This window comes from Tiliqua scincoides, chromosome 2 (assembly GCF_035046505.1).
Source record: "Tiliqua scincoides isolate rTilSci1 chromosome 2, rTilSci1.hap2, whole genome shotgun sequence".
NCBI lineage: Eukaryota > Metazoa > Chordata > Lepidosauria > Squamata > Scincidae > Tiliqua > Tiliqua scincoides.
Window position 1 is genome coordinate 61,172,527 of NC_089822.1, and position 17,730 is coordinate 61,190,256.

General features: G+C 43.7%; 1 protein-coding gene across 1 annotated transcript in view; it reads left to right on the forward strand.

The window, feature by feature from the left end:
• CNTNAP4 (contactin associated protein family member 4) overlaps positions 1-17,730 on the forward strand; it is a 278,158-nt gene that overhangs the window by 43,312 nt on the left and 217,116 nt on the right. Inside the window, exon 2 of the mRNA XM_066613747.1 lies at positions 16,055-16,165. Coding sequence (XP_066469844.1) covers positions 16,055-16,165 — 111 coding nt within the window. The remainder of the gene's footprint in view (positions 1-16,054; positions 16,166-17,730) is intronic.

The window sequence follows — 17,730 nt, forward strand, 5'->3', positions numbered from 1 at the left end:
GCTGAAGTGCAATATAATTTCACAAAATTGTTGGAGCATATACATACCTGGAAATAAATTTTCCATATTGGTTCTCCCCCAGCTGCCCTGAGGAGCAGGGAAAAAAACACACACTTTGGATAGATTTGGTTTTGGTTTGGAGGCATAACTACAGGAGATCAGAATAATTTTCATATGGGTATTGGAAGTATGATTTTTTTTTTTCCAGCTCTGCTAGTTTTGGGCCACTCTAATTCTGCTGACTTCCAAGATGCTACTTATAAAGTCCTCTAAAAGGCAAGTCAGGACGTAGACTAGATCTTTATCCCTGTGATACGTTGGGTTGACTCGCAAAAGTGTTAAGCAGGTGTTTCACCTTTGTGAATAACACTTCCTTCTGAATCAGTGGCTGCTATTCTGAGTGTGACAGGACAAGAGAAGCATGATGGGGAGAGTTGGGTTGGCCATTGTTGGTTTAGTTTTAGACAGACTATACCTCTTTCTGCCCCGTCTGCCCCTTTCTGCCTTCAGACAACTAGTATTTCTAGCGGTGACCTCTCTAGCCTGAAGAGTCTCCTGTGTGAGCTGGCCAGAGTGCTCTCCAGTGTGAGTCCAAACCTGTCCAACTTTCCAGCAATGATACAGCTGTGCCAACATGGTGTGCACTGCATTCTGCGGTGGGTGGCCAGTCATGGAGGCCTCCTCAAAGTAAGGGAAAGTTGGTTCCTTTCCATTGGGGCTGCATTGCAGCTGCATTGGCACTGAAAAGTTGGATAGGATTGGACCCTTTGGCTGGAAACTTCTAACCTCCTTTCTAAGCCCCTGGTGGGGCAGCCTAGCTCGCTGGCTTTCGACCTCAATGCACCTCTATGTCACCATCAGGGAAACTAGTATGCAAAATCAATTATGAGTTCCAATAAATGGGAGCTGTTGCTTGGCATGCCATATGCCACAGAATATTGAAGAGATGCCAAGGGCACTTTCCTATATGTTTTCCATTTTCTTGTATTCACAGCAAGGACAAGAGCAATGTATGTATTATTATTTTTGATGGGGATGATGGGATTGGCAAGTGAGAAATCTCTGTAAGAGGAAATCAGTCTGAAAAGCTGGCAACAGATGAGAAATGGGCATTTATTGTGCACAAATTGATGCAGAGCTATCTTTTCCCTTTGCATGTTGGTAAAAGGTGTTTACCAAGAGGCAGGTATACTGGATGTTGTTTCCAGACAACATGCTGAAATCTTATGCTGCTCACCCCTAACACATTTCTGAAATTGCTTTGTTAACATTTGTTCATCGTGTTGGTAAAAGGAAAATAAATTGACCAGGTTTGCACATTCTGAAATTGTCCTTCCAAAGAATGCATTCCATCAGTTAAAATACTTTTACCATCTTCCACACACTCTGTTGGGAATGACTTCTTGGAAACCTCTAAAAGGTTTTCAGTGTATAAAATGTCTTTTCTAAGAAATTTGTTTTCAACGCACAGTAGAATAAGATTATAGACAAGGAAGACAACTGGTGTGTGTGTGTGTGTGTGTGTGTGTACACACCAGAAGTTAAAATTAATTGGTCTGCATTTTACGACTGATTTTTCTGAAGAACAAAATAATGGGCCTAATCTGCAAGGACATTCTCCTGTACAAAGATGATTGTAATGAATGGGAGCATATCCATGCTCTTGCAAATGTCCCATTTGATCCAATAAACTTGTGAAGAAGAAATTGCTTGTCAGAAACTGAAATCTGAGAAGAGCGATGGGGATGATCAGAGGGCTAGAGAACAAGTCCTATGAGGAAAGGTTGAGGGAACTTAGTATGTTTAACCTGGAGAAGAAAAGGCTGAGAGGGGATAGGATAGTGCTCTTCAAATACCTGAAGGGCTGTCATATGGAAGAAGGAACTAATTTGTTCTCTTTGAGAGTCCCTCTGAGAGTAGAACTGGATCTAATGGATACAAACTGCAAGAGAGAAGACTCAGGGTGAACATCAGGAAGAAATTCATGATGATAAGGGTGGTTTGGCCATGGAACAGATTGCTGCAGGAAGTAGTGGATTTTGGGAATGGGAACTCGAGTCAGGTGACTCCATTCCAAGTCACAAAAAATCAGTATTTTTCACTGACTTGTGGAGACTCAAATCACTTGCACCAATGACTCGGGCACTGACTTGAGTCTGAGGCCACTTGACTCGGCACTGATTCCCCAGGCATGCACACTGGAGTCTGTCTGTGTCTGGGTGTTTGCGCACTGTTTTGTGGCATGAAAGACCCTGTGGGGCAGACCAGCAGCAGATTCAGGCCAGACCAGCAGCAGGGAAGTTCCAGCCAGGAGGCAGGGAAGGGTTAAAGTTTAGCTTTTGCATCAGGCGGGAGGGGGCTCTCTTGGCCATCTGTAAAGGAACCAGTGGTCACTGGACAAAGGATGGGTGGTCTGGTTGTTTTCTTTGAATAGGCAGACAGAGGAACCCAAGGGAGTTCTTGCCTTGCAATTGGCTGGAAAAGCCCAGGGAGGGGGAGCAGGTGGTTCATAGTGATCACACTTTCCAACCACAGGGCTGGCTCCTGTGTGCTCCAGTAGCATAGCTTGAGCGGGTGCAAAGCACTAAGTTTTACAAAGAGCCTCACCTCAGCTTGCAAAGCACTATGGGTTGCACAGAGGCTCACTGCAGGCATTCAAGTGGCCCCCTCCCCTTCATAGTGGGGGTGGCAGGTGAGGCAGAACCGCTGTATTGTAGTCCATGGAAAAACATCACAGCTGCCCTGCCTGCTTACACTCGAGGAGACTTCTTACACCTGAAAAAGTGGGTGTAAGGAGAGCCTCCTCATGTGTAAGGAGAGGCTCCTTGGGTGAAAGCAGGTGGGACAGCTGTGGTGCTTGCAGTGAGGCTCTCACCAAGTCCAGGGATTGTTCTAGATTACCCTGTGATTCACTTCCAAGTCTATGATTCTTTGGCATTCCTAATGGATTGTGTCAGTTGTCATGTTGTGATCAATTTCTGTTGAGATTCCTGCTCGATGAGGCATCTGCTGTGTTTGTTTTTTTAAGAAATAATGGGCGCAATCCTGAGAGGCATTTGGGCTGATGCAACTCCCTCGTGCCAGCCCAGGAGTGTTGCAAAAGTGCTGTAAAGCACCACACTAAGGGGAGATAGGCCACCATATGGATGTGCATTGTCCTCCCTGCACCAATCTGGGCCCCAGGAAGAAGGTGCGTTGCACCAGTTGGCCAAACAGGTGTTGGGGGGGGGCATGGGGAAGGAAGAGAGAAGGTGGGAGGGAGGTGTTTTGGAGCTGGGGAGTGCAGGTAGTGGGTGTTACTGGGGGCAAGTGGGTGGGGAGTGGGAGGCGGAGCCAGGATCCAGCAGTTATGCGGGATCCTAGTCCCTTTCCCGGGCAGCACGGAGAGGCCCCTGGCCCCTGCTTATCAGGTGGCACAGATCCAAGTAGACCCATTGGGGTTGCTGCAGCGTGATATAGAGTAAGGGGAAAAGTTTTCCCGTGTGTAGGGCTGCACTGCTTTTGATCCCAAACTTATGCTGGATGCAGCGCAGTCCTGCTGGCCTGCCTGTTTCCAGCACACTAGGATTGTGCCCAATGAGAAATTATTACATGGCACTTTACATAGAGTGAAAAGCCAGTCTGTGACCCAAGAGGCTTATAATATAGGTATTGACAGAAGGGAGACAACAAAGGTATAGAGCAGTGGTTCCCAAACAGTAGGTCAGGACTACCAGTGGGTTGAAACCTGATTTTTGGTGTAAAGGAAGTGTGACTTTTTTTGTCTTTTCCACTAATACCAGAAATGTTTTCTTGTGAATGCACAAGGTGGAAGACCTATTGTGTATAATCTTGGGGGGATGTGCAGGAGGCTTTTTCTTTTGCTCTTCTACTTTTGGTACACCACCTGTGGGCAAAGGAGAATGCAGTTCATCCACAGGAGCAACTCCTACAGCATTCCAATGCATGGGAGGGGGCTTGCTTCCATCTCTCTTACGCTGTGGGCTGCTTCTCTGAAAATGGCCGGGAAAAGGCTGAGTTTATAAGACAGCAGATGAGGAGCAGACAAGGGGAATCCTAGGCCCCTTTAAACTTGGCAGTAGTGAAAGGCAGCTCTGGTTGCTGGTGATAGGGAGAAAGAAAGGGAGCAGAAGAAAGCGAAGACTGGAATTTTTCTCTCCTTACCACCACCATTAGGTTTGGGGGGGGGGGGGAATGATTTTGAGACAAGGTTTTAATATTGCTTTTTTGCAATATTGTGGGAAATATCTGTTGTAGTCTATTGTAAATGTAGTGATGTTCCGTTCCTGATATTTATAGTTATTTTGACATGGTTCCTTAGGGGCAGAGCAATTGCTTTACCTTAGTTTTACTTTCTATTCTATCTACAGTTGTTGTTAGTTATGTCCAGGCAGGAGCCGGGAGAGCCCTTGCTCTGGTTTTAATAACACTTCCAAACCTTTTTATATTGAGGTGCTTGTAAACTTATTACACTTTTTCTTTAGCTAGCTGTTGCTCAGTGGGGACTTTTTCTAATGTGGATGGCACTGCTCTCTTGCTCACAAGATTCAGGGGCTTCCCTTATTGGCCAGCTCAGGATTCATATGTCACTGGCAACAGGGTTGCTTGGCACTTATTTTTAGAAAAATTAAAAAAAAGTTTCATTATTTATTTATTATTTTGTAATTATTAGTTTTAGAAACTAAAAACAGTTTTATTTATCCTTGATTGTGTAGATAGCTCTCTCTCTCTCTCTCTCTCTCTCTCTTATATCTTTGAATCCAGACAGTTTCACTGACATTTCAGATTTTTCAGGTTTCTCTTTAAGCAACCTTTTTTCTCAGGGCATGACAAAATTTAACATGGATACACATGCAACAGAATTTGGATGGCTGGCGTTAAACTTTTCTTTTATTTAAGAGGCATTCACTTTGTGAGCAGACGGTGGGGGGAGATATGTTTAAGTTCTTCTGCCATGCAGTTCCTTTGCTCAAAATCATCGAAGTTCACTTCCTAGAAGTTTCACCCGCCCCTATCCTCTGCCTGCCCTCTGAGCTGACTTACGGGTGCTGGGGCCTATCCAGGGGATGGTGGTGTTTGCCAGCAACCTGGCTGTGCAGAATGGTGCATCACCTTTTGTGACAGCCATAAAGCATGCTGTGCCTCTGGAATGGAAGTCTGACAGAGCAGTGTGCCCATACAATTGGGCCTTTAGTGTTTGTTTAGCAGGGGGAAGGGAGCCTCAAAGAGAAAATTATAATCTGCTAAAACTATGCTGCATTTCCAAACATTATTTGAGGACTGCTGTGTGCATTAAACTTGTCTCAAATTTGTATCTTTGTAGTGTAGACATATTATTTGATTGAAATGAACTGTGTTATCCTCATATAAAATGAGTACAGAACAGTTTCTGAAAGCTGAGAGTTTTGATTATATTTTCTAATGAAAAATTCATTATCCAGCAGTTAGTGATATCCCTATAATCAGTGTATAGTGGATGCAAATAAGGATGCAGAACTGGCCTGATGACTTTTAGTCCTCAATTAAGGCAATGCAGTTGCTAATTGTTTGCATGTTTACCCATAAATACATATATTCTTCAAAGATGTGTCTTCACTATTGTGATGGGCAACTTGGCTACCAGAACGGGGGGGGGGGAACCCTGTTTATATGATCAGTGATTAACAGATTAGTCTTGGAGGGTTTGTGGCAGCAGATCTTATGATCCACTATTGTAAGTCCTCTATGGCATCATAAAAAGTGTGCTGCTGTTGTGTGCTGCAGGACCACTGACAACAATGGCTGGAGGCCCCATGTGTGTGCCCGGATGCCATGCCATTATGGATAAGGTGGAGGAGGGGCAAGTTTGAGGCAGTTTGGGGGAGGCTCAGAGCATGGAGCAGTTCAGACTGGGGATGGAAGGAGACGAGAGAGGGAACATCTCAGTAGCAGCAGTGCTCACCAGATCCTATTCCCCCCTGCCCAGTTCGGACCTACCTCCAGGAGTCCCCTCAGGCTTACATCAGCAAAAGACATGGCTGAAGTCTTCCTTTGGCAGCACGGTGCCCTATGGGGAAGTAAGTAAGTAAGTAAAAAAATATTTTTACTTACTTTTATGGGGCTGCTTGGTTGCCACTCCCCAGTTGGGGGATATGATTGACCTATAAGTCTTAAAAATGATTTCAATTTTTATATGAAACCATTTTAATTCCAGCAATAGTTATATTGCCACCTCTGCTTGCTAAGTGGATAATACAATGAAAATATGTTACCTACCAAAATATAATGGGAGGGGGATAAAAAGAAAGTGACAGTTTAATAATCAGTGAGAATTCATAAGGCAGACTTATTTCAGAGGAAAGTGGCATCTCAAGTAGTTATTGAATTAGTCTGCAGATATATACAATGATATAAGGGGAAAAAAATACTGTATCTTCTTTCAAAATAGAGATGAATTTTGCCTCCATTAATTTATTCATAAGCCCTATTGTGTTCCCTTTCAAGGTCTTCCTGTTTTATTAGCATGCTTTTTTAATACACCCAGTGTGTACTCTAAGAATTTGCATATTGAATTAACCTTTCTTACCTGCCTACAAAATGTTTGCACATGTTGGTAAAGTTAGATGAAGCATTTAACCTATTTCCTTATCCTCCAGAATACACTGAAGTGTAGCTGTGATTTATAGCTGCAGAATAGACCATGTTATTGCCTAGTAATAGCAAAAGCTGACAACATCCTAGAATATAGGAGAATACAGTGTTGGGGGTGAGGTTTAATTTGAGGAGAGAATTACTAGAGAGAGAGAGAATTTGAGGAGGAATTCATTCCAGGGCTTATTCTCAAGTTTAGGCCTCAGACCTGGAACATACACAGCAATGATACAATGGGTCAATTCAGATGTAACAGGAAACCATAATATCCAGCTATGACAGGCGTAAGGTTTGGGCTCACACTCTTTTCCTTCCCTGTCTTCTTCCTTCAGGTGCAATGGAAGGCTACCACTGTGGGAGTGTAATACACCACAATTTGCTCTAATGCAGTGGTTCTCAAACCAGGGTGTCACAACACCCAAGCCAGAGAGCCCTGGCCTCTGCACCCGTAAGGGGCGGGGAGGGAGGAGGCAACGATGTGATCACCAGAACTGCATCACTGTCGAGGGGTGCAAAGGCTTGTTTCCACCTACCAGAGGCTGGAACAGGCTCCCGGGGATGCAGGGAGCCCTGCGCCAGCCTCCACAGGGCCCTCCGAAGCATGCAGATGCTTAAAATAACAATCATGGTCCGCTTCCAGAAGCCCCAAAATTTTAATGGTTTGTGTGATTTGGGGAGCCCTGCGGAGGCTGGCACGGGGCTCCTTGCACCCTTGGAAGCCTGCTCCAGTCTCTGGTAAGTGGAAGCAAGCCCCTTTGCTCCTTCACAGCAGCGCAATTCTGGCGATCGCATAGCTGCATTCCTCCTCCCCCGCAAGAACTTACAACGGGGCTCAAACTCTCAAAGAGTTTGAGGACCGCTGCTATAATGGATTGAGGGCCCAATCCTATTCAACTTTCCAGTACAGCTGCAATGCAGTCCTGAGGTAAGGGAACAAATGTTCCCAAACCTTAAGGTCTCCTCTGTGACTGTCTCCCTACCACAGGATGTAGTGCATGTCCCATAGTCATAGCTGCACCGGCACTGGAAAATTGGGTTAGAATTAGTCCCTCAGAATGGTGGCTTGTCCAAACCACTGTTTGGTAAAACAAACAAGGATCTGAAACCACAATGTGATCTTTGTTTTACATGTGTTTTAATTAAGCTGGAGTTCCCAAAGTTCATATGTGACAGGGAGTTTTGGTTTTTTACACACCTAAAGTTGAATTTTTGAAGGTCAGGTGAAGGAAGAGAGGCAGGAAGGGGAGTATGTATTAATCCAAGTCTTGCAACTGCTATTTCTCATAGTTCTTTTCTGTTCCATTTGAACTGGGCCAGTGTATTTGAGCTGTGCAAGTTTCCTTCACTATTATATTGCCATAAAGCATGCACATATCTGGTGTTGGGAATAAGATCTTTGAGGAAAGTGCCCATGGCTGTAACAAGCTAGAGCTTGAGCTCAGGCACAACATGCTACTCTCTAAGCACACAAGCATACACAATTAGATTAGGCAGTATCTCATAGTGAGAACGCTTTATTTTTAAATTCTGCTCACGCTGTAATACTCATTCTGGATGCAAGCCAGCTCCTTTAAAAATCAATGCCAGTTTTACCACTGTCTTTTGTGGACAAAGGGACTGTTCTCCCTAAAAATTCCTGCTAGTTGTATCTGATATAAAGCAAATATACTTAAAATTTCCCTGAGAAAGAGAACATGACTGCATATTTGAATATTCCACATACAGAGGTTATCTTGCCACAGAATAGTTTATCTAGGACCACTGGCAAGAGCTATCCTGGCAAGTTTTAGTATGACAACTAGCATCTGATGGGGAACAGTTTGTACTGCTAACAAACTAGTTGCTTAATCAGTCATGTTGTAGTACCTGCCTGAACCGTGTTCTGTCTCCTACCAAAAGCATGCAGCTATCACAAGTCCACAATTTTTTTTTCTTTTAAAAAGTTCTTAACAACATAGCCCAGCAGTCTACAGAATCTACAGGGCTCTCATGTGCCTCAGTGAGTCTGCAAACGACTGTATATGAATTAAAGATGCAGGCATTAATTTTCCAACAAAGACTGTGGTAGCAGAAGTTCTATTTGTTGTTGGCATCCACGTGTGCAGTAAAAGCATAAAGCCCCTAATCCATTCTTTCAGTTGTTCAGAAACCCCGATGAGCTAAATTCACCCTGTGTTAAGTCCAAGCGAGCTGAAGAAAAATATCTCCTGTTGATCTAAAATCTTTATTATCCCAAACATCATGGCAAACCTTAAATTAAACAAGTTTATGTGCTACTTTATAAATGGTGTCCAAACTGAAAATGAGATCTAGGCATGAAACATACTGATGCAGAAGATCTTATCTGTAGCCTCCAACCTTCACATAATAGGGAGGTCCTGTAGGCTTATTGGCTGCTGAGGAACCTGGGCTGTAGGATAAATAGTATCAACTTTCATGATCAAAGTGTAGCAGATTATTGTAATTCAGCTGAACTCTGGTCCATAACTGTGCTGTAGGTTCTGTTTAGTTGTAATTATACTATTGAGCCTCAGTTTTATTGTTGGCACACAATTGCTGCTCTGCAACTAGGTCAGTGACTATTCCCTGTCTCTGAGATGTGCAGGACAGATGCATATACAAGTGTATTCATATGGGTTTGTTGCGGGAGAGGGCAGTGTCCACAAAGGCTTATAGGAGCCACAAAAACAGGTTCAAAATACAGCAGAATACCAATAATCTTGGACTCAGTAGTCTAATATAAAATTTGTCCAGGAGTGCTCTAGACTTGGGAGTAGACTCCCAGCTTTACTGACAATGTTGCTGAGACAGGCTGTGGGGTTCCACATAGTCCATAGCTGGTAGTCCAGCATATTCTACAGTCTAGTATCACCAGGGATGGGAATTCAAGTTATGTGACTCGAGTCCAAGTCGCAAAAACACATATTTTTTGCTGACTCTGTACACTTGAGTCATGTGTGTCAATGACTCTGGCACAGATTCAAGTCTGAGGCCACTGACTCAGAAATGACCCTCCGTGCATGCAGACTTGAGCTTGGCTCTGTCTGGGTGTTTGCTTACTTTTTTCATGGCATGAAACAACTCGTGGGGCCATCATTCAGACTGGGCAAGCAGCAGAGAAGTTGCAGCTAGGAGGCAGGGAATGGTTAATGTTTTGCATTGAGCAGGAGGCAGGGGAGAGGGAGGCAGGAAAAGGCTCTTGTCCATCTCTGAAGGGATCTATGATCCTTGGACAAAGGATGGGTGGTCTTTTCTTTTTCTCTGAATGAGGGAGGGTAGAAGGAGGAGCCCAAGAGGGTTCTTGCCTTAGGATTGACTGGAGCATGGAAAAAGGAGGCGGGAAGCCAGGAAACAGTCCCTCATGGCTTCATTCATTGTTACCTGGGATGAAGAACCTGCCTCATTGAATGGCAGACAATGGGACTACTTCTAAGTAGAGCTGCAAAGGATTGGGTTGTACTCTTAATGAAAACTCCTAGCTGTTGCCACACATCCCTTCTCTCACTTGCTACTTCTGTCCCCTCCCACTGTCCATCCCCCCTCCCTCCTTCCCCGTAGGTCCTTCTGTGCTCAGTGCCCCTTCCGAAGGCAGAATTGGGAGTTGTGATGTGAATGGAGGGGGAGGTGTTTTGTGCCTGGGGGTTTGCCAGGAACCGATCAGCGCGTTCTGCACTGCTGCCTTTACTCAGAGAAAAGCAGAGCTTTATAGATGGGATGGGTGGGGACATGAAGGGACTCTTTCCCCCCCACCTACCAGGAGCTCTGTTTTTTCCATGGAGCCATGCCTGACATGTGTATAGAAAAAAACTAGTGACTTGTCAGAGTCCCAAAAACACTCTGAACGTCCCCACAGCAGCCCATTAAGATACGTGCGTGACTCAAGTCAAAGGGAGTGGGGAGTTGGGACTCGACTCAAGTGTAGCCGCAGTTGGATTTGCGTATCCTTGAGTATCACTGGGGTCCTAAAGCTACCAGGCTACTGGAGGTTTACTGTATATCATGGGTTCTATGGAAATCTACAGTATATTCCATTGGGTATATGTCTTAGTACAGGGTGGAGATTTTTCTCTCTCCTGAAAAAATTATCAGTATAGTCTGATATTCCTTACATGGCTATACACAAAGTGTGTCTACCCAAGATGGTTAAAAAATTTGATTTTCAGTCCTAGATTTGAGCATTGAAGAGTCCAATCTGGTTTCCCACTAACTTGAATGTCTCGAAGAGTCTACAGCCCTACTCCAGTAACCAAAAAGAAAAGCTGGCACTCTGAGGCCATGGCTCAGCAAGCAGAAAGACTTGGGTTAAACCCTGCCATCTTCTGATGGGGAATTCTTATCTGAACTCCTGGACAGCTGCTGCTAGTCTGACAATGCTGAAGTAGATGGATCGATGCTCTGACTTAACTTCCTATGATCCTTGAGGACTGGCAGGCTGTGCAGCATGGCCTTTCCCAGTTAGAAGAGGCACTTGGCCAACAGGCTGAGGCAAAGAGGCAAAGAAGGAAGGCCCATAGTCAGGGAGACAGACCAGGAACAGACTGCACTTGCTCCTGGTGTGGAAGGGATTGTCACTCCCGAATCCGGCTTTACAGCTACACTAAACGCTGTGCCAGAACCACCATCCAGAGCGCGATACCATAGTCTTTTGAGATTGAAGGTTGCCAACTAACTAAAAGTTTTGTGGTAAAATGCATCCAAAGTGTTTCTTCAACCAACCACTTGTACATCCTGCCATTTTATGATCTCGTGATCTCCAGAGTGTATCATTAGATATCGGTCTTTCACAGTGCAACAGTATATATGTTTATTCAGTGGAAAATCCCCAAACTGTTGCAGTCTCAATTACTTCTTCTGCAATAATGCTCAGAGTCGTCTGCTTGGAGTATTAATTCTGTGACTGCTGCTTGATAGCCAGGTCTAGAGTGCAAAGTGTGAGCAAAGCAGGAAATTCTGAGTGTGAATAGATTTCATTTGATTTGAAAGCTGTGGGTGACAAGCCTTTCAAAGCATCACCATCCTTTCTGTATTCCAAGGGGAAAGAGCTGAATCATAACCCTTCGTATTTTGCATAAGCAACCACAGCTGCCCTGCTGCTATGAAAAACCTCTGCAAAATAAAAAAAGAATCTGCACTGAGATTAAAATACCTTGCGGAATTAGGCTTTTGATAACTTGAATGAGTCTTAATGTGGCTGATGGGCCAATATTTATTTAGATGTTTATCTTCTCCCCCAGTGTCTGCATTTTATCTCCCCCAGGCCTTCCATTTTAATTGCATTTCAGCTTTTTTCTTCCCATACAATGTTCTCTCTCCACTTTCCTCTTTTGGCTTGCTCTGCTCATTTTCAGACATCTGGTTTTTAAACTGCTGCTATTATAAGTAAAGTCAATATACCGCTCCATCAGCCCCTGGCAACAGTGGTACCACAAGAACCTGTCTGCCTTCTTTTTTTCCCCCCATTTCCCCGAAGACGGTTTGAGTTAACTTTGCAACCTGTTCACTCTTCAGGCCTGAAGTCTGAAAGTCTGCTTCTGCTTTGCTTGCAGATTAGCATCCCAATGAGCTGCATCACTTGGTCGAAAGCATATGGGCCCATTGTCTGCATTTGATTCAGTGCTGGATGCATGCAAATGATGGTTTGCCTACAGGATCTCTACCTCTGGATGTGGCTTTAAAAAAAAGAAAAGAAAAAAGGACTGTAACCAAAGAGCTAGCTGGTTGTTTCAGGCTTCCATTTCTCTGCTATTCCTGCTGTTATGCACATTTTATCCCCATTCTTGTTCCCAGTTTTGCTTCTTTTACATGGCCTGCTCTGGGCACTCATGGCAGACAACATGAGTTTGGTGAATGGATTATACCAGGTTGCAGATGGAAGATACCATTTTGAACACTTCCCTGCAGAGAAAATGAGCAGAAGAAGCAACAAGTTGGCCCTTGATGTGTTAGAGCAGCGTTTCTTAACGTTTGTCCCCTGCTGTACCACTTTGCGTGGTCCACCTATTGGAAGTGCCACCATGTAACTGGCTATGATGTCATCACCAGTTACTTCCTGATTGGGAGGCCAGATGCATTACACCGTTTAAAGGCTTGGGAAGATGGGAAGGTTTTTGAGTGTTCAAAAAAGTGTATGCTGGAGCTCTGTCTGCCAAGCTGAACCTCCTGCTACTACTTATCACATTGCTGGTCTTGCTGCCTGGTGGCTGGAGTCTGGAGGTCCCATGTGTACTACCCAGCACCACCTCAAGTACCACCGGTTGTACAAGTACCACTGGTTGAGAAACAGTTCGTGTGTGGGTTTCACAGATTCAGAATGGTATTTTTCACCTGTATTCTGAAGTTCATCTTACTTCAGTCTGCTGCATGTGTAGACCAGGCTGTGTGCTTGCATCCTCACAGTAAACTGGATGTGTTCTTTAGTGATAGAGGACATGGACTTTGCCACTTGAGACTGGAAGGAGAGGAGTCCTATTTTGAGAGTCATAGTAGCAGCAAAAAGATTCCACTGTGAATCAGGATTTTCTCATCTCAGATCTCACCTCAGCCATAAACTTATTCAACTCATGGCAAGTCGTTCTTTCCCAGGCTCAAAACCCCAGCTGCAATATGGGGCTAATGATATGTACCTTACAGGGTTGTTGTAAGGATTATATGAAGATATCACAGGAGAAATGCTTTTCATACTCTAAAGCATTATACAAATTCTAAGTGTTATTATGAGTATTATATGTTTGAATATGACAGAGTTATGTTAAATGTGTACATCTCCCAGACATTCTTATGTTTTGCTATGTGCCACCTGCATTCTCTCTCTCTCTCTCTCTCTCTCTCTCTCTCTCTCTCTCTCTCTCTCTCTCTGTGTGTGTGTGTGTGTGTGTGTGATGGTAGGAGCCTGATTGCTGTTACCCAGTGGTAAGGACAATATACGTGTTCAAAGGTGCTCTTGTACTTACAACAAATATCCTGGGCTGCCTACAAAATTGAGGGTCAGAAAAGTTTTTCCCAAACTTTATGGTGGTTTGATATTAATTTGGGGTGCCGATTCCAAAATGGCATCCGTTTTGCCCTATCATGTCTAGTTTGGGAGATATAGTATAGCCTCTTTAGTTAATGGTTCAAGCAGCTTCCTCATGAGGAAGCCATGGTGTAGGCTTCCTCATGAGGAAGCTGCTTGAACCATTCACTAATGAGGCTATGCTATATCTCCAAAACTAGACATGATAGGGCAAAACGGATGCCATTTTTGGAATCAGCACCCTAAATATACCCGGAACTGGTGCAACTTTTAAGGAAGCAAAATGTGTGTTGGCCTGTGTAACCAGTAACAGCATTTTTTTTGTGTGTGGCATCTTGGTGGACCCCTTGAAACCCTTTCCTTTCCCGGGATTCACCAGAGTGTGTGTCCTTTCAAGGCTATAGCCAGGGCTATGCTGTATATCTACAAGTGCATAATCTATGGTTGGGTATGGCATATGACATCCTGAGAAGCTCTCATTTGTAAAAAGCCTTCTAACTCCCATGATTGGTATCAATTGCAGTGGACTCTAGTTGGTCTAGATCGGGGGTGTCAAATTTGTTTCATACAATGGGCTGAATAGCATTTGGAATGCCTCCTTAGTACCAGAAGTGATGTCATTAAGCAGCAACTGACATCATTAAGCAGGTGATGTCTGAGTATAAGCACTTTTTCCTGACTTAACTCTGCAATGACAGAAGAGATTCTGTCATCTGCAATGACAGAAGAGATGACAGAATGTCATCTGCAATGACAGAAGAGAAAATATGCAAATCTGATCATATTTTCAAGATGTGGGAGAGCCCAATTATCACATGAGCCACCCTTCCAGCAGCAAAGTGATGCCTTGGTAGAACTGGCAGTGCTGAAAGGGTGGCCCATGTGATAATTGGGCTTTCCCAATGCCTTGACACCTTCTCCCTTTCTCACCTTTCTTTTGGTCTGCCTCTTCCCCTGTACTACTCCTTGCCTTCTGAAGCCTCCTTCCATCTCTCCCTCCCAGCACCTCTGCAGAAGCAGCGCTGCTGAAAGAGCAACTCTAGGAGAGCCCAACTGTCTGAAACTGCTGAAAGGGTGGCCTGCATAATAATTGGGCTTTCTCAGTGCCACTCTTTCAGCAGTTCTGCTTCTGCCGAGATATCTCTTCATAGCTCAGTAGCCCAAAAGAGAAAGAGAAACAGACATTTGAAGCTTCTTTGGAAATATTGTGAAAAACTAACGTTAATAGTTCTCATCATGCTTTCTTTTATACAGATAATTGCTTCTTCTATTTCCTAATGCCGTAAGATATTATTGTATTGGAAAGGATCCTCAATGAATTAGAATTAATTCCAGCTTTAAAGACAGATGCAATATTGTAAATCCTTCTAGCTTCATTGAGTACATCTCTTGGTAGAAGGGAGGGTGTGTCATTGATCCCCCTTTTCTTGCTGATTGCAATCACAAAGGCTACTCTTGACCCTTGCCATTGTTTTCCATCCATTGTTTGCTTTATAAACAATGATGGTTGTCCCAATTTCCCTGCTTTTATTAAACACCAAATGTCAGCAGGACATAATCAGACCAGCATTTTCTTCCATTTTTATTGGTGTCTTCATTTAGACCTCTTTAAGTGGAAGCTACAACAGCCATTGATTCTCTATTTATTTATTTATTTTGCAAATATAAATGCAGAAAGAACTCTTATCCTGTTTAACAATCATGCTGGAAAAGGATTTTACATCCCGAAATATTGATTAGAATCTGCTTGCTTATGTGCCATTGATTTTGAACCGTTGTTAAATCCTTTTTTTTTTTGAGACACTGTTGCTTCTTTCATGTAAAAAGCCTAAGACCTGCATACTAATAATTGTCCAATAATGATTTAATGTCTTGTCTATGTCTCAAGCATATTAAAAAAAAACTGGCAGAACACAAAGGTCCAATTAGCTAAGTTCCTGGTCTATTCTTAATGTGAGCTTTTCTTTAAAAAAAAAATCTCTAGAGATTGGTAGAACGTGTGATAGCACTTATACACCTAATGATATATATGGTGTCTGCTCAGACCATAGCTTGGTGTTAGTCAAGTTAAAGCTATAATGGCAGGTGTCAGTTGTTGTGGTCGTAAATAGTAGCTTGTGAGCTCCTGGCCATTTATCAAGCCTGTCTTCAAAGTTAGGTTAGAACAAGGGGCACAGAAGGAGTCGGAGAACACAGTAAATTACACCATGGTAATCTGATGAAATATTGATCAAATAAAAGTGCAGCCTCGGTACTAGTACATGTAATAGACCCAAGTCAAACACTGTGAGGACGTGATCAGGGAAGTACAAGGTCAATTCTGATGTTTGCGGGTGTTCTGTTTTAGTTACAGTTTTTTAGCAGTCCTTGTTTAAGTGTGGGAGCCTGAAGCGTGATGTTTTTTCCCAACAGATAATTGTGATGATCAACTGGTGTCTGCCTTGCCTCAATCATCATTCAGCAGTTCATCAGAGCTGTCCAGTAGTCACAGTCCAGGGTTCGCCAGGCTTAATCGAAGAGATGGTAAGTTATCCCCTCTGATTTTAATCTTAATTTCTGAACGTTTGCCAAAGAGCATTTCATTATGCTGGAAACGTATCAGGACAAATGAATCGTCTGATGTCTAGTATAGAATGTTAAATTGGATGTGTGCGTTTATCAATATTTGATTCTGTTCCATGGTTGATGGATACACCAACACAATTTTCTAGGGACCAGACATTTATTATCCCACAATTAGTCCATGTTGCAAGGCACAGTGTATAAAACTAGCATGCGACTAAAACTGCATGGTGTCAGAGAGCATCTCATTTCTAATCCTAAGAGTTTGTAGGTCCATGTCATTCAGGTGCCCCATGGTTATGAAATCCTTTTGAGAATTTTGACTGGATAAGTCTTTCAAAAATGGGGGGGGGGGAGGAGTACATTCATTTGTGAATCCTGTGCTTTGGAAAGCCAAGAATACAATATGAACTATTTCTAATTATATCATCCTGAACTTTTCTAAAAAGTAATTTCATCAAGAGGCATTGGAATCTGGTATAGGTTTGCATCCCCATTTCTTATCTACGAAGGTGTTCACTGAAGATCGCCTGGCCATCAATTCTTAATTGATCCAACCCCAATATGAAGAGTCAGGGCTGATGGGAACTGAACGCCCAATGCACTCAACAATGTTTCCATGTAAATGTTCTCCCTCCACCCCAACTGCTTTTCACCTGTAAGTATGAAACTGAATAATAAAAATTGCCTAGGAAAGCACATACATGGGGAATAGCCATTTTGCAAAGGTTAAGCAAAAACCTCCCACCCACTAATTTCTCCCTGTAAGCTCTTCCCAAAAGCCCACACATTGGCCTTACAAGGAAAACAAGGGGTCATGTTTGTTGCATAATATCTAATTATGCCTTTAATTCATAAAACTCTATTGATTAGGTATAGTTCTCAACTTTCATAATTTCTGTAAAACAAGAAGTTGTATGTGTTGATTAATGTGTACCTATGAAAATGGTACTGGGTACATGCTAGGCAGGTATGATCAAGGCCAGATATGTGTGCTTGCTCAGGCTGATGCCTGGAAAACACCAGCTTCCACAGTCCTTTGGGGAAAAGCACTAGCAGAACACGTTCCTCTGGAGCTGGTTGCCACAAAAGTACTGTAAAGTGCTTTGCAGCAGAGCAGGTAGCCAGTGCACCAGCAGGAAGGCTGGAGCCTGCTTGAGCAGGTAAGTTCACCAGCTGAGCCTGCTAGAGCAGATTAGCCCTGCGCAGGGGGTGGAATGGGGCAGGGAGGGAGATGAAAGGGGCGGGAGAGGGCAGAATGGGGAGGGATGAGAGGGGGTAGGGTAGATGGATGAGGCCTGGGAAGGAGGCCAGGTTCAGTGGTGGTGTGTGCTGAATCCAAACCCCCTTCCTGGGCCTATCCGCCTGCATCAATCAACTCAGACTTGCTTCAGCAACATCAGACCTGTTGAAGTCCAAGTTGATCTGTGTAGGTGGATCAAGCCTGGGAAGGGGGTTTAGATTCAGTTCATGCGACTGAACCCACTCCATCTCCTCCTTGACCTTCCCTTCACTCCGTTCAACCC